Source organism: Eriocheir sinensis, chromosome 22 (assembly GCF_024679095.1).
Source record: "Eriocheir sinensis breed Jianghai 21 chromosome 22, ASM2467909v1, whole genome shotgun sequence".
NCBI classification, from domain to species: domain Eukaryota; kingdom Metazoa; phylum Arthropoda; class Malacostraca; order Decapoda; family Varunidae; genus Eriocheir; species Eriocheir sinensis.
In genome coordinates, this window is record NC_066530.1 from 1133320 (window position 1) to 1151043 (window position 17724).

General features: G+C 43.9%; 1 protein-coding gene across 1 annotated transcript; it reads right to left on the reverse strand.

Moving 5' to 3' along the window:
- Positions 1 to 107: 107 nt before the first annotated feature.
- LOC127001902 (twisted gastrulation protein homolog 1-B-like) lies at positions 108 to 14375 on the reverse strand. Its single transcript, XM_050867136.1, has 5 exons — positions 14209 to 14375; positions 11251 to 11482; positions 9270 to 9473; positions 2592 to 2802; positions 108 to 1150 (listed from the first exon to the last, which is right to left on the reverse strand). The coding sequence occupies exons 2-5, from the start codon at positions 11480 to 11482 to the stop codon at positions 1015 to 1017; spliced, it is 783 nt and encodes a 260-aa protein (XP_050723093.1). The 5' UTR covers positions 14209 to 14375; the 3' UTR covers positions 108 to 1014.
- Between the last annotated feature and the right edge of the window lie 3349 nt (positions 14376 to 17724).

The window sequence follows — 17724 nt, forward strand, 5'->3', positions numbered from 1 at the left end:
TGTGGGAGTATACATATATATCTGGATGTTGTAGTAAGAAGGGGCTGCTAAATACATACGGATTATATGGGGAAAGCATGTGATTGGTTCAATATACACATATGTGGTCTCTCTCTCTCTCTCTCTCTCTCTCTCTCTCTCTCTCTCTCTCTCTCTCTCTCTCTCTCTCTCTCTCTCTCTCTCTCTCTCTCTCTCATGTACAAAAAATATAACTGAACTTTGACATAAAGAAATCACACTTGGGCACCTAAGTATGTAAAAGCTAAAGGTATTCTGACTATTCTCTTATACGTGGATCTGGTTTTAATATCTATTGCCTTTAAGCCTGGCCAAAAGGTAGATATATTTAGCCTTTTACTTACGACTGCTCAGCCTCAGTTACTACCCACTACCACTTTCTCCCTGTTCTCCACTGTCATGTCCGATCACTATTATCAAGGAATATAGACTGCTCACTACTTTGTCATGTTCCTCTCCCCTGCTCTCTTGTCCCTCTTTAAACTCGATGCTCTATAACTTCATCTTGGTTCTATCACTACTTTCCATCCTCCACTGCTTGCTATTGATTTCCCTTGTCCTCTCACTCATCACTGTTTCTTTTCATTGTCTTTCATACCCTGTTACTTTTTTTCCCTGTCTTGTCACTATTGTTCTCTATTCTCCACCACGTGTTACTTTTTTCCTTGTTCTCTGGCATTCATTATTCATTTGCTCTTATTTTGTTCTTTCCTTTTCCTCTTGGTATTCTACTTCTTTGCTCTTGTCTTTCATGTTACCTCTTTGTCCTGTCCTCCATCAGTTATCACATCTTTTCTCTGTCCTTGTCACATCATCTGTTTTCTTTGTCATATTCTGTTACTTAAATTTTCCACATTCTCTTGTCTTTTTTTTTACTATTCCATCTCGCCATTTGTCACTTCTTGGTTGCACTCTTTCTTGTTAATGTGTCCTCCATCGCTTGTTACTGTGGCTGTGTCCTTTCCGTTGTTCCTCTGCTGCCTCCTTTGTCTGTCTTTACTTTGCTGCATCCTCTGAGTTCTCCACACCCTGGGCCTCTGTGTCGTCGAAGGGCTCAGAGCCACCTGCGAGGTATTGGTCTGTCAGCTGATCATCATGCTCTTCCTCTTCCACATTGGGACACTGGATGCACCTGTTAAGAGAAAGGAGTAAGACACTTGAAAACAGAACCATATAACTAAACTACAGCATAAGCAGCACAGCATCTCCTCAGCTTACTCATTACTTGGTACAACACTTGCATGCCTAAGCTAATCCTCTGTTACGGTAACTTCTTTGCGGCTTAGCATGTTAGTTACTCATATTTTTCTACTCATTAACACCTTAGCTGACACAAGTACTAAGACTTGTAGCATATTAGTCACCCATTAAGTCATTTATCTGCTCATTAACACTAACTGACTAAGGTAACTATTAACTTCTTGGCGCCTTAGCATGTTACCCATTTACCCACTCATTAACACTGTAATTGACTAAGGTAACTATTAACTTCTTGGTGGGTTAGCATGTTACCCATTTACCCACTCATTAACACTGTAATTGACTAAGGTAACTATTAACTTCTTGGCGGCTTAGCATGTTACCCATTTACCCGCTCATTAATACCGTAATTGACTAAGGTAACTATTAAATTCTTGGCGGCTTAGCATGTTACCCCATTTACCTGCTCATTAACACCGTAATTTTTTTTTTTTTTTTTTTTTTTTTTTTTTACAGCAAAGGAGACAGCTCAAGGGCACAAAAAAGTAAAATTAAAAAAAAAAAAAAGCCTACTAAAAAAAAAAAAAAAAGAAAAAAAAGAGGGTAAGAAAAGTCAGTTTTTCAGGAGGGAGGTTGACCTGATACCTCCTCCTGAAAGAGAGTCTCGTAGGCAGGAGGAAATAAGATGAAAGAAAGGAAGATTGTAGTTTACTAGCGTGAGAGGGATGAGAGAAGATGATGGTTAACTCTGCATAATTGACAGTATAGGGATGGCATAACTATTAAAGTCTTGGTGCAGCAGGGACCGCTGCAGTTAGCAAGTTCAGAACCCCAGTTACCTGGAAATATCGATAGAAGATAACACTGTAACATTGCGGCGGAACTAAGGTAACTATTAACTTCGAGGAGGAGAGCTGATGAGACGAAGAGCCTTTACCCACTCTGTCCAGAAGAGCTGTGGAGGAGCCCCCCCACACATGAGCATACTCCATACGAGGGGCGGACAAGGCCCCCCTGTATATGGCAGCAACTGTGCGGGGAGAAGAACTGGGCATTTGGTACAGAACCCAGCCGCTCGAGGAAGCTGATTTAGTAAGAGATGAGATTGACTAAGGTAACTATTAAATTCTTGGCGGCTTAGCATGTTACCCCATTTACCTGCTCATTAACACCGTAACTGACTAAGGTAACTATTAACTTCTTGGTGGCTTAGCATGTTACCCCATTTACCTGCTCATTAACACCTTAGCTGACACAGGTACTGAGACTTGTAGCATGTTAGTCACCCATTAAGTCATTTACCTGCTCATTAACACCGTAATTGACTAAGATAACTATTGACTTCTTGGCGCCTTAGCATGTTACCCATTTACCTGCTCTCGTTCACGCCGTAGTTGACGCAGGTGCTGCCCACACACTCGCAGCAGCCGTCGAAGAACCACCTGTAGGCCGTGGCGCCCGTGGTCCGGCAGGTCTCCTTACACTTGTTGCCGGACATGCACTGGGACATGTACATCACCGTGCAGTTGACGGTCACCTGGTCCAGCTGCGTGGTGTCCTGAGGGTGTCCGTCCGGCACCACCCCTGGAGAAAGGTGGGCATTGTGGTAATAAGGAAGTGAGAGTGTGGGGAAGGTGAGCATGGGAGAGGTAGTGTGTGTTGGGTTGAGTATTTGGGAAGTTTGACTGAAATGGTAGTTTGGAGAAGGTCGGTGTTGTGGTATAGTAAGGGAGAGGTAGTGTGTGTTGGGTTGAGTATTTGGGAAGTTTGACTGAAATGGTAGTTTGGAGAAGGTCGGTGTTGTGGTATAGTAAGGAAGAGGTGGTGTGTGTTGGGTTGAGTATTGCGAATAAGGGCCGTATTTTTAAACATTATGGCGTCCAAACACATTTAACAAGGCTTCCGTAGGTGTTGTGGGCATTTTCACGGGTAGTGTCATGACCCCGGTGGTAGTTTGACAAAGCCGTTTAATTAACAGGGACGTAAAGAAAACACTCATGAGAAAGCATTTAACTACTTTTTTTTGCCTTTAATATTAATTGATGCAAGAGAAAATCACACTTTGTACCGCTTGGGGGTAAATTGGGATGGCATGCTCCTCCCTCTTCCATTGTTGTTTACTTGCAACAATAAACTATGAATCAATCAATCAAGAGCTGGCAGCGTCTAAAAATACTGGTCTGGTTCATTAGTAACAGAATTGACAACCCTGGGTTGTGGGAACGAGGCAAAGAATTGGGTCTTCTATTTGTTCGTCACTATTAAATGTATTTGTGCCGAATTGAGTAAATCGAGCTCGGAAGGTACAGTCCCGGTTTTATCTTATCATTCCCGTAAGAGAGAAGCCGTGTTGTACGTGGACATTTAATCTTTAGGTTTAGTGGTAGTCTGGGTCAGGTTAAGTGATTGTAGTCTAGCTCTTGGATAATAACAAAAGACGACAGTAGTAGTTTCCCGGTTTTATGTATTCGAATGTATGATTGTGTGAGCAGGTGCAAATTTTTACACCCAAGGAATGTATATCAGAAGATTCATAGCCAGTCTTTTCAAAAAACGGCACTGCTTATGAATAGACCCAACGTACATATAAATCTTTAAAATCAAATCTCCGTATACTGTTCTGTTGCCAAGCTGAAGCCACGTCCACTTTCAAGCTTCGAACATGAATGGCCGCTGGAAAAACTGGAAAAAAAGCTCAGTCCACGGGTGTCTGTCAGAGGTGGAGGATGTGTTGCTCGTTGGTGCTGCAGTGTGAAGCTATAACCAGGCGTCCCTTAGTGATGTCAGGAACCTATATCCGTTTAGGTGAGCAGTAATGAGGTAGCCGAATGTTGCTTTGTGGTGTCTTTATAGGTTAATGCTGGGATTGTAATAATTGTAACGAGGGAATTGTTTAACGATCACAGTATTTTAACTACCATTCTCCTCCTCCTCTTCTCCACCTCCTCTCCCTACTCTTTACCCTCTCCTTCCTCCTCCTACTCACGCCTGTATCTACCCTCTCGCAGTAGCGCCCTGTAAAACATATATACACCTATACACAAAACACAGTGTTACACTCTTTCCGCCACATTCTTTATATATTTCCAGATTCCACTCCGACGCCACTTCCTACGCAGGTGTTCAGACTTACCTGACCTGACTTGACCAGATTATTCCCCAGAGACCAGTAATCCTCCCTCCCTCCCTCTCGCGTTTCGCCCCTCCTCTTCTCTCTCCCCTCTCCATTGCCCCCCTCTCTCTCTCTCATTACTACCCCCACTTGCCCTCTCTGTCTCTCTCCGTCCTCACTCCCTATCTCTGTCCCAGCTCTCTCTCTCCCCCCCTTTCCTTCGCCCTCTTCCTCCCTCCATCCCTATCTCCCTCCTACGCCTTCCCATCTCTCTCTCTCTCTCTCTCTCTCTCTCTCTCTCTCTCTCTCTCTCTCTCACTTATTCTCGCTTATTCACGCACGCGTCCCTCTGCCCTACGAAAAAGAAAAAGCAAAGCAAATATATAGATAAACACTACTCACTTGCTCTCTCCTCCTTACCAAGATGGCGCTAAAGAAATGTTCGACTTGCACAGGAAACTTCTCTGGTCATTTCTTCTCAGGACGATCGACCGTCTGCAAGATCTGCCTGTTGACTCAGCAGATGGAAACGAGACTCCTTCAACAGGACGAAAGGCTGACGGCTGGCGAGAAGAAGATCACCGAACTAACAAGTACTGTTGATACCTTGCAGGAGTTTATCCAGGCCAACATCGTCGCCCCTCCTGCAATTGACGCCTCATCACCCTCCTCACCTGCACTCGATGCCCAGCCACCTTCCGAAGAAGGCACGTCACAGGGAACCGGTAGAGCTGACGCTGAATGCTTCACCACGTGAGAGGAGGAGCCAGACCCGCCCCTAGAGCCATTTATCCTACTCATTGCTACAACAGATTTGCCATACTGGAGGAGGAGGACGAGGAACAGAGCACCTTCTTGGTCGGTGACTCTATGATTCGCCATCAGGTGGTTGAATTCTGTGGCAGAGTCCCCGTCGTAGGCGTAACTACTGTTATCCTGGAGCTGGTGTTGACTACATCACAGCTGCACTGGACGAGGTCTCCGCTGTGGCCTCTAATGACTCACTCTTTGTTCTCCACACAGGTAAAAACGACGTCACCACGACCGGTCTGAGGAACTGCTGGACAAGTACCGTAGGCTCATCCAGCAGTATAAGACTAAATCCCTAATATGTTGATGTCAGGAATTCTACCACGGACATGGGATGAGGGCGACTTCTACAGTAAGGCCTTCAGCCTCAACAACCGCCTGCAGACTCTCTGCGGAGAGCTTGACGTCGAATTCTTTAACGCCTGGAACGATTTCTACGGCCAGAGTAGACTTTTCCAAAGGGACGGCATACACCTGTCCCCATCAGGGCAGCCAGATTTGGAAGGCTCCTCAACAACGCCGTACGTAACGCCCGAACAACAAAAACGACTCTCAGCCACGTCCTTCCATCCCGCCCGTGTAAATAGACACCTCACACCGCAACAGACTCGTAACATTGAACCCTCCAGTACCTCTATTACCAAGCTTCAAGATAACCTAAGAGTCCTTAGTTTCAATGCGCGTAGCCTAAGAAACAAATTTGATGAACTGCGATGTCTTGCTCTGACAGAAAACTTTGACGTAATTGCTATAACCGAAACATTTATCGACACCACTAATATTGATTTAAGTTCCGAATACAACATAGATGGCTACAGATTCTTCAACAATGATCGTGTAAACCGTAGAGGGGGTGGTGTCGCCCTTTTGTCAAAAAGCTACTTGCAACCTACTGACAAAACACCAAGAAACAGTAACGTTGAACATTTGTGCGTGCGAGTAAACATTGCAAAAGTCAATTTAAATATATCTGTCACTTACAGGGTTCCGGGGCAATCACTTGATGGCGATCTTGAAATGTACAGCGTCTTAAGGCAGTCACTTAATAACAGCGACTCACTGATACTAGGAGACTTTAACCTCCCCCATATCGACTGGGCGACACTGTCGGGTACAGAAGGTGAGTCCCATAGAATGATCGAATTTCTAGAGGAAAATTATCTAAGCCAAATGGTTTCTGACCCAACTCGACAAAATAACATACTTGACCTTGTTATAGCGACCCAAGATAACCTAGTCAGTAATGTCACGGTAGGAGAACACCTCGGTTCCTGCGATCATAAACTAGTGCGCGTTGACATTAGAGCTCAAACATCGGTGACTGAAAATAAAGTTAAGGTGCCCAATTTCAAAAGAGCCAACTTCGTAGAAATCCGACGAAAACTAATAGATATGCAACTATCAGATGACGGCAATGCAGAGGACGCCTGGCTAAACTTTAAAATCACTTACTCACTCATCAGGACACATTTGTCCCCTTGTGCGAGAAGCGAATTAACACTAATAAAAGTCCACCTTGGTTTAATAGCGAAATTAAACACTCAGTCAAGGAGAGAAAATTGTCTTACAGGTTAAAGAAAGACCAAAGCACGCCCGAAAACATTAGACTTTACAATGATGCAAGGCGACGAGTAAAAGATTAGTGCTTCAGGCAAAGCGTAGATATGAAGAAAATATTGCAGCCAACTGTAAAATAATCCGAAATCCTTCTTCAGTTACATAAACAACAGAAAGGCGATCAGAAGTGGAATTGGACCTTTAACAAACAGCGACGGTGCACTAGTGACTGACAGCCAACACGTTGCAAACCTATTAAATAATTACTTTTCCTCGGTGTTTAATAATAACAGTCCTCCCACCATCACCACCAACACCAGTACTAATGTAAATCCCGAGCATGCATTGTCTAACTTTGAAATAAAACCCGATGAAGTCCTTAAAGCCCTCAAATCACTTAAAACAAATAAAAGTCCTGGACCTGATAAAGTATATCCAACTCTGCTGAAAGAAACAAAGAGCGAAATACTCTCCTCCCTCACAACCGTATTCAATATGTCCTTGCGACAAGGCATTGTCCTTCAGATTGGAAAAAGGCTAACGTGACACCGATTTTTAAGAAAGGAGACAAAAAGTACCAGGTAATTACAGGCCCATTAGTCTAACTTCGGTTGTAGGTAAGCTACTTGAGGGCATAATTAGAGACAAAATTGTGAGTTACCTTGAAAGCCACTCATTAATTGGGGACTCACAACATGGCTTCCGAAACAAAAGATCCTGCCTATCAAATCTATTAACGACCTCTTCACTGTTTATGACGTAACCAAATCACTGGACGTAGTCTATCTTGATTTCCAGAAAGCGTTTGATAAAGTCCCGCATCATAAATTACTTTACAAATTAAAGCAAATAGGTATTGACGGTCAGGTAAACCAATGGATCGCTAATTGGTTGAGCAACAGACAACAAAGAGTAGTGATTGACGGATTTAACTCAGAGTGGGCGCCTGTCACTAGTGGCGTCCCTCAGTGCTCTGTTCTGGCCCAGTGCTCTTCATTATTTACATCAACGACGTGGATGTTGGACTCAATAACCGCATTAGTAAATTTGCAGACGACACAAAGATTGGTAACTCGGTTCTCACTGACGAAGACAGGCAAAGCCTCCAAGAGGATTTGCACAAAATTTCAGCTTGGTCGGATAGATGGGAGAAGCCCTTTAACGTAGACAAGTGCCAGGTCCTTCAAGTTGGAACGAGGAATAAAAAGTTTGATTACGAAATGCGCGGCGTTAAACTCAAAAGCGTTCAATGCGTCAAGGACTTGGGGGTCAAAATCGCGTCAAACCTCAAATTCTCACAGCAATGCATCGATGCAGCAAATAAAGCGAACAGAATGTTGGGCTTCATTAAAAGAAACTTTTATTTAAGAATAAAGATGTAATACTCCCGCTCTACAACAGTTTAGTCAGACCCCACTTGGAATATGCGGTACAGTTTTGGTCTCCCCACCATGCAAAGGATATTGCTAAATTAGAAGGTGTTCAGCGTCGGGCAACGAAAATGATCCCTTCCTTGCGCAACAAATCCTACGAAGAAAGGCTTTCTACCCTTAACATGTTCTCTTGAGAAACGTCGCCTCCGAGGAAAACTGATCGAATGTTTTAAAATACTTAATGGTTTCACGAATGTAGACAGATCAACATTGTTTATGATCGATGACACTTTGCGCACGAGGAACAATGGCGTAAAACTCAGATGTAGACAAGTAAATTCAGACTGCACCAAATTTTTCTTCACCAACGTTGTAGTGCGAGAATGGAATAAGCTCCCATCATCAGTGGTCCAGTGTAACACGATTGACTCCTTCAAAAATAAGCTCGACCGTCACTTCCTTCAACTTAATATCAACTAGAGTAGAAATGCAACGTTTTGGAGTCTTCTGATTAATGTAAAATCACTTAGGTTTAAGGACAGACCACCAAGTCTGGACCATGGGGTCTGTGTGGTCTGATTTTCTATGTAAATCTATCTATGTATGTAAATCCTCTTCTTGCTCCTCTTCCTCCTCCTCCTCTTCTTGCTCCTCTCCTCCTCCTCTTCTTGCTCCTTTCCCTCCTCCTCCTCTTGCTCCTCTCCCTCCTCCTCTTCTCTCCCCCTTCTCTCCTCCTCCCTACAACTACCCAGCTGAATATGAGTGACAACTTATCATAATTATTACTTGTAGATACTAATACTGCTACATATACCACCACCATTAATATAGTTGAAAAGCTAAAGCTAACATTATTATTACCGTTCCTGTTTCTACTACTACCACTACTACTACCACTACTACTACCACTACTACTACCACTACTACTACCACTACTACTACTACTACCACTACCACTACTACTACCACTACTACTACCACTACTACTACCACTACTACTACTACTACCACTACTACTACTACTACCACTACTACTACCACTACTACTACCACTACTACTACTATCCCCACCACTACTATACTAACCACCACTACCACGTCCATTTGCAAGTAAACATGATACTAAAAAAAAAAAAAAAAAAAAAAAAAAAAAGAAATCGGCCCAAACGAACCCCTAACCGGAGCGCTTCACAACTCACCCAGCTTATACTTGCTCCTGTTGAGGGTCGTGGCGTCTATGTCGGTGAGGTCAATGTCGATAGGGAAGGTCATGGAGGTCCAGCGCAGCAAGATGTCCTTTTCCCCGGTGAGGGCCTGGAAGAGCTGCGGGAAGGACTCGGGGAGCTCGCCAACTTGGGAATCGGTTAATCGGTCATGTGCTTGAGCTCGCGGTTCGCACATGCCTGGAGGAAAGAAGGAATTAAGTTGTTTGATAAGATTTTGTCTCAAGTGCTTGTGCGTGTAGTAGACAGAAGATATGTGATGGTAGTGGTAGTAGTAGTAATGGTAGTTCTTTTTTTATTGTCTTACCGAAGTGGTAGTTGTAGTAGTAGTAGTCATTAGTAGTAGTAATGAACGAAAGAGGGAATTAAGCTGTTAGTTAATATTTCTCGTGTTTATGCGTGTAGTGGTCATAACATTAGTGGTTGTGGGGGTGATGATAGTAATGATAATATGGTTTTAGTAACACGACCATTGGGAAATTTGTAAGAAAAAAAGTAATATTAATAAACTATAACGATAATACTATTATATTTACCGACTAGTTTTACTGTTAAGAGAAAAAAAAATGACTGAAGAAAAATGCTTTATTAAACATTCTAGACGCGAGAAAAGGATGATAATTATATGTTTTGACAAGCCCTTAACGTCCTACATTACCACCAAGAATTTAGACGTAGAGGAGAATCAATGTTCTAGCTGCTGGCATGTCTCCGCGGTTCAGTGGTTAACGTCCCTAACCACGGCCTGGGTTCGAATCCCTGCCTGGTAGTCGGCGTGCAGCCCACTTAGCTGTCCACCCTTCCGCTCGGGATGGTCGGTAAATGGGTACATGGGGAAGGTAAACTGTGGTATCTCGGGTGTTACACTGGCCCTGTGTCAGGTTATTGGGTTCTCGCCCACCACAGGCTCAAAGTGCCAACGTGACGGAGATGAGCACCGCCGCCACGCGCAGCTGTATGCTCCCAACTTTACCCAACACCCTAGCCGCCACATCTCAAGCAGTTTAGACACGAGAAGAGAAGCCAAGATGTTTTTAGCAAGCTCTTAACATCCAACCTCACTACGATTAAAGAATTAAAGATGTTAGGCACGAGAGGAGGATCGAGCAAGATTTGTCCAGCTCCTGTCAGCTGGCCCGCCTCGCTTAAAGAAAATGTTTGTATGACCCGCGATGCTCCCTCACAAAGGCATCATTCTTCTCCCCTCTTTCAAGGCCACGGTAGGAGGGAGGGAGGGAGAGAAAGGCATGTGGGAAAATTAGTGTAAGGCTTAGAGTAAAAATAAATTAAACTCCCGTCCTCACCAACGCCTGATTTTTTTAAGCGGCGTGTTCGTCTTCAACAACAATGAGACTGATTTGTCTTTTTTAACCCGTTGCTCAAGGCGTGGTTAGTTGGTTTTGTTGTTTTTCATATCGCTTTTTACGACTGAGTGTGTAATATATCGAGTTTGTGAAAATCCAACCTTTTTTTTAGCCAATGGCGCCGGTAGACTTTCTTGGTGGGGCCTGGTGTTCGGACCCAGCCCGTTACGGCGCGGGAAAATGTTTATAGTGGCGCCATCTTGCTTGGCTTATGCTGCCCCCCGAAGTTCACCTTTGATCCTCTTTTAGAGATAATCTAGAGTTCAGGTTGATAGGTGGTCTTCAGGGCAGCATGTGGGTAGTCTTAGGCCACTCGGCGATGACTGAAAAATTGCCAGCTTGTTTGTCGCGGCGGGCGGTACGCAAACCTGCGTCCTCCTGGACGCCGCGCCCGCACGCTTTCTACTGAGCCACCGCCTCCTCAAAAATGCAGTTAAAAGCCAAACTAGCCACAGCTTAATAAATGGTAATACAACATTTAGAAAATCTGTCAAGACATATCGTAAATGGAACCAAACTAGCCTCATAAATTAATAAATACTAATACGACGTTAAAATAAATCGGTGTATTTATAATTAAGGCCACTACTCACCCAGGCAGGAGCAGCATTCCGTGTACAGGTAGCCCAGACACTTAGCACAGTCACGGCAACACGTGCAATTATTATCCGGGGACTTGGTGAGGTCACACTTGCAGGCCTGGGTCAGCATGCACTTGCTCACCATGCTGGCACACACCACCTCGTTGCAGCCGTGGCACATCCAGGCACCGAAAGACACTCCCAACACCGCCACCACCGCCCAGACTGCGACACTCCGAGACATCTGCCGAAAGGTGATTGAGGGTTGGTTAGGGTGGAGGAGGGAATAGAGGAAGAACAAGGTAAAGGAGAAGGAAAAAGGGGAAGAAGAACAAAGAACGAGGTGACGAGAAGGTTAAGAAAGAAGTGGAACGAACAAGAGGAGGATGAAGAACACGAGATGAAGCGAAGGTTAAGAAGAGAAACAAGATAGAGGAGGAGGAGGAGGAGAAATGACGAAGAGAAGGTTGAGGAACGAACAAAAGGAGAAAAAAATAATGAGATGGAGGAGGAAATAGAGGAAGAGGAACAAGATGGAGGAGGGATTATAAAAACCCATAATGGAGTAGGAAATAGAGGAAGAAGAACAAGGTGGAGGAGGGAATGGAGGAAGGAGAACAAGGTGGAGGAGTGCATAGAAGAAGAAGAACAAGGTGGAGGAGGGAATGGAGGAAGAAGAACAAGATAGAGGAGGATGAGAAACGACGAAGAGAAGGTTGAAATAGAAGAGGAACAAACAAGAAGAACGAGATGAGGAGGAGAAGGTTGAGAAAGAAGAGGAGCGAACAAGAGCAGGAAGAACAAAGAAGAACGAGATGAAAAGAAGAAAGTTGAGAAAGAGGGACGGACAAGAGGAGGAAGAGGAACAAAGAAGATGAAGAGAAGATTAATAACGAAAAGGGGAACGAACAAGAGGAGAAAGAACAACAAAACGAGACGAAGAGAAGAAGGCCAAGAAAGAAGAGGAGGAGGAAGAACAAAAAATAACGAGATGAAGAGAAGGTTGAGAAGTAAGAGGAACGAACAAGAGGAGGAAGAAGAACAAAGAAGGGGCCAAAGGTTATATTCTTAAACATATCGCCCCCCAAGCACACACACTTGACAAGGCTTTCGTAGGAGTTGTGGAGAACAATTTTCCATGGGTAGTTTGATGACCGTGGCGGTATAGTTTGACGAAGCTTCTTCACCATGAACATAAGCAAAACACTCATGAGAGCCCGATGAGTCTCGATCCTTTTGGGCCTTACGAAATAGTTAATGTGAGAGGCATTGTCCTTACGAGAATAACGATCCGTAGGAGGAGGACAGTGCATGGTTTCAACGCAACCCCCCCCCCCCCCCCCCCCACACCACCACCACCACTCATAGGGCAATGCGTTCTAAGTTGATATTGTCGGACGCTCCCTCCTTTCACATCAACTAGTTCCAAAGGCCAAACAGGAGACTAGTCGAGTTCTAATGAGTGTTTATTTAGGTACATGATACAGAAGAAGGGTCAGACTACCACCAGGATCTTGAAGTAGCCTATACCCCTGAAAATGCCCCAAACTACGAAAGCCTTGTCAAATATGTGAACTTGGGTGCCGATCTGTTTAAAAATATGGCCCGAAGACTGGTTGTGACATCATTGCTTCCTAGTGTTACTCAGTCCAGCCAAGCCAGTGTTAGTGACGCAAAAGTATAATCTATACTTATGTAAGAGGACAGTGCTTGCTTTGACGCCCTCCCCCCCTCCTTCCCCCTCCTCTTAGGTCAGTTTGTTCTAAGATTCTGATTAGTGACGCAAAAGCACAATCTGCCCAGTTTATGAATGAATGGAAATGTCTATAGCAGTAATAACCTTCGAGGAATAAACTCACTACTCATCGCATTCACAACACAGTAAAAGATGAATTAATGAACAAAATCGATGGAAAACTGCAGTGGCAACAATTAATGGTAGCCCTACACGGAGAAGCCTCAACACAGTAAAGGATGACCGAGCACCTCCCAGAGAGCATAATCGATGGAAAAGTACAGTGGCAATAATAGTAGGCTACAGGAAAAAGTCTCACCCCCCCCCCCCATCCATCACATTGCCAATACAAAAAAAGTCAGTGAAAATGTCTGGGGAGTAGCAGGCATAGTATTCTTCCCTTCATTGGCTAATGAGAAGGGTAAGAAGGGAAGGGAAGGGAAAACGCCGGGAAGGGGAGGGTAGAGTAGGGAAGGGAGTTGTAGTCGCCACGGAAGCAGAAGGGGAGGGAAGGGAAATAAGTGGTGTTACATTACAGGGAAGGGAAGGGTAGGATAGTAATCTGTCGCCACGGAAGGAAGGGAAGGGAAGCTATAGGGTAGGGATTTGTATTCGCCAGAGAAGGGATGGGAAGGGTAGGATAGGATACGCTAGGAGAGTTGAAGTCCTCACGGAAGGAAGGGTAGAATAGGATACGATAGGAGAGTTGTAGTCCCCACGGAAGGAAGGGAAGATAAGGGAAGTAGTTAGTTTTATTAACCAGTGAAGAAAGCGAAGGGTAGGATATATAGGGAAGGGTAGTTAAGTTAGTTCTAGTAGCCACAAAAGGAAGGAAGGGAAGGGCACGTGATAGAAATACAAGATACAAAAAGTGCATGCGCGCAAAACTCAAGACACATCAGAAAGTCATGAGTTATAAGATGGAATATTTGCACGACTGAGGCCTATAGATATGGAGGTTAATATATATGGCCTGCGCTCCCCCATTTAGATAAAAGCTATAACACACACACACACACACACACACACACACACACACACACGAACACTCAAGGGAAAAAAAATCATCAAACTTCCCATAATTACCCTCCCTGGACCTTGTGGCGAGATAGGAGTCATTTCAGACCACTAAAGTTGTTTGTTTAGGCCTTGCAGACGTGAGCCCAGGCAGTACAAATATAGGCCTAGACACTATCAACACACAGTAAAATGGTAGCCTGCTGTTCCGTTCTTGCCTTTACTGGCCCCGGGGGAAGAAAGGGGCCGTTCCAGATGTCAAATATCAGCTATTGTTTCCTTGCAGGAGCGTGTGCGGGTTGACAGGACTTCGTGGGAGCAGGGAAAGAGGACCAATGGCGCAGATTTGACAGAACGTAACCTCTTGGGAGCGGCGTGAGGCACAGTCTGGCTCTCTCTCAGACGCAGGCAGGTAAGTCCAGGCAGCTGTGGTGAAGGGCATGTGGGTTGCCGCCTTGCGCTGCCCAACTCGAATATATCCTAATACACATCCTTCGCTCCTTTTCTGGGTGATATTTTTTTGTGTTATGTCATCTTTGGGTGAGATTTTGGTGTTCTGAAGAGAGGATTATGGTTGGATATGTGTGTACGTGTGATGGGCAACGTATAATATGGTGGGTATGGGTCGGGGTAGAGTGGCAGCTGGGCAGAGGAGGGTAGGGCCGTGGGCATGCCAGGACTCCCAACGCGGTCATTCCCCAGGGTCTGATCACGCGCTGAACTCGCGATCGTGCAGATGTCGTGCCGTTCATGGGCACTCTTTTAATTATGTAGGTTCATTATACCTCAAAGTAGAATTAATTGTTGATCATTTAAACCAGACAGTAAAATTAGTAGTTTATTTACTAAGTCTTATGAGGCACCGTTATCGCACACAGGATTATCATCTGCCAAATAATATGAGTAGCGGGACTTTAAGAATATTACTTGAGGCAAATATATTTGTTAAGAGATTCTGATGGTGAACTAAGGGACAGGGTCCACTGATTTGGTTAACTTTCTCGTCACTTTCAACACGTATAACACTTGTAAATACCCAGAACACAGGTTAACATTAGCAGCTTAAACTAACATGAGAATAAGTGGCACCAACACACGAGAAAACAGGGTGAATGTTTCCACTAACACGGCGCCGAGGTAACACGTAATTTGCTTTTGTCCCGACGGCGGCCAGCCAGCCTTCCATCAGTCAGACTTGCTTCGACACCTCTGTATGGGGCGACACCTCTGTATGGGGCGATACCTCGTATAAGAGTCCTCAACTATAATATTGCCAAAGTATATTGAACACTGAGAACGGCTCTGTCCTCACCTGTATGGGGCGATACCTCGTATATATAAGAGTGATCTCGCTGCCCCGCGCTAGGGCGGAGGACGCCTGAAATTTTGTTGACGCTAACAGATTTTAGGGTAGATAGGGATGCTCAACGGGCCTCTGTTTCAATACCCATCTCTCCCCTCTTTCCTTCTCTCTCTCTCTCTCTCTCTCTCTCTCTCTCTCTGGCAGAGGTGGTGGCAAAATTCCCACCTCCTCGATAAGCTGAAAACTGAAGACATCCTCTGACGGGCCCGCCGGCCCGTGCCCTCCCCTGGGAGGACAAATCAACAACAACAACAACAACAACAATCTCTCATGAGAAACCCACGTTAACCGCTGGCCTCGGCCAGCGCTCGCGAGGCCTTAGTCCGTTACTCCCGCCGTTTACCCGTTACAGATGTATACGGTTGCGCAAACATCCCAGGTTAATTAACTCTATTTACGTGGGGAAAAATACCATTACAAGTTACAACAGTAGTACATTTCGGGACATTACAGCGAAAGCCACTGAATAATATAGGAAGCGAAGCAAAGTGATATTAATTGCCAAACCAAAAACTTTTATAGGTACGTGTTTCTACTGGCCTATAGTGAGCTGGAGTATTGTCTAGTTACATTTGCATCTCGATTATGTTCCAAGTAATGATCAAGTTTATAGTGTACTTTTTCTCAATACGATTACGTTATTATTATTATTATTACTAGTATTATTTTTATGATTGTGGTCCATTTTTGTCAGCCTATTATTGATTCATTTTATTACTATTATTGCTATTGAAATCTGTTATTATTATTATTGTGATCCATCATTATTATTATTATTGAGACTGTGTGTGTGTGTGTGGAGAAAAATGATAAAAAGGACGTATTAGCATGTACTGTATTTCCTGACTTCCACAAAGGCAAATAGGGAGAGGTGTGTGTGTGTGTGTGTGTGTGTGTGTGTGTTTCACCCCATATTTTCCTCTTTTCACCACGTTGAAATTCTACCTTTATTTATTTGCCTTTCTTTACTCTCTCTCCCTCTCACCAGTCTTTCGTGCCTTCCCCAGACACTTTTATCTCAGTTTTCTTATGCTTTGAGTATATAAAAGTGTCCTGAACGGATGCCGTCCCCACTTTAAAGATGATTAATATAACCGCTTGTTTGTGGCTGAAAGCATAGAAAATCCACTCTTAAGCATGTGTATGATAAATACGTAAAGTATGGCCAAATAATGTGCCCCTTATGCTAAAGTGAATTAAATTAATTTTAATGTAGCAATGAGTTCCTCCAAAAAAAAGTAGCTGAATGTAATCGAATACATTACTGTGGCTCAACACTTTACAAAAAAAAATTCATTTGTTTATTGTTTACCAAAGCACTGCTAATACAAATTCATCAAGTGTAAGCAAACTATAGAGCAAATATTTTCTCATACCCCAGCCTCTCTTCCACATTCATTTAAAAAAATAAAGCAAATGAAGCTCCTCTTAATTGTAACCCAACATATTTTAGAATTACAATATGGAGGACAGGCTGGGATGGAAAAATTAGTAACCCAGAGACCCAGAGACTAGCCGACAGTGTCTGCCTAATAAAGTAATACTCGTAGGTAAAGTGGGGAGCATGCAGTATTGCTGCGCATTGCATCGGTGCTCATTTCTGCCTCCTTGACCCTTTGAGCCTGTGGTGGACTCGTCCGGATACCCACAATTTACCCTCCCCAAATTTCCCCAGGTACCCGTTTATTGACCAACTCGAAAGGAAGGATGAACAGGAGCAATAGCTGTGTGGGCTGCACGTGTGTGCTGAAGGCACCTAATCAGAATCGAACCGGTGTCCCGAGGGATGGCAGGTGGTCACAGAAACCACTCAGCTACGGAAGTGCAGGGGCTGGAGTGTAGAGAGAGAAATCCCATTTTAACTTTCACTTTGCCCGGGAATAGAACCCCAAATCTCTGGTCAACTGAGAAATTTCAGTTGCAAGCAGAGTGCCAAGTGCCCCCCCAAAAAAATTATTTTCTAGATCCACTACTGATTTGAGATCATTTTTATTACTATTATTATTATTGAGCTTCACTTTATTATTATTATTGAGATCAAGACACGGCATCAAAGAAAAAAAATATGTAGACCCCGAGTCCCCTCTATAAGCAGACAGATGAAAATAAGTGACAGTAAAATAGCAAATAAAAATGGGGGATAAATACGATTCCTAATGAGTTTACAGCTGGATGTTGACTTCTGTTTTAAACTTCAAAACTTTAAATCTCATTACATCGCTTTATAGTGTATAGCCTTTTTATAATACTGTGTCTAGAAGTAAGTGCACAGGTTTACACATATGTTATCATTATTTCCAGGCACAGAAACATTTATTTTGCTTATTACTTTGCCTTTAGCAACCTGTTCCAATTAAGATCAGAAACAAAA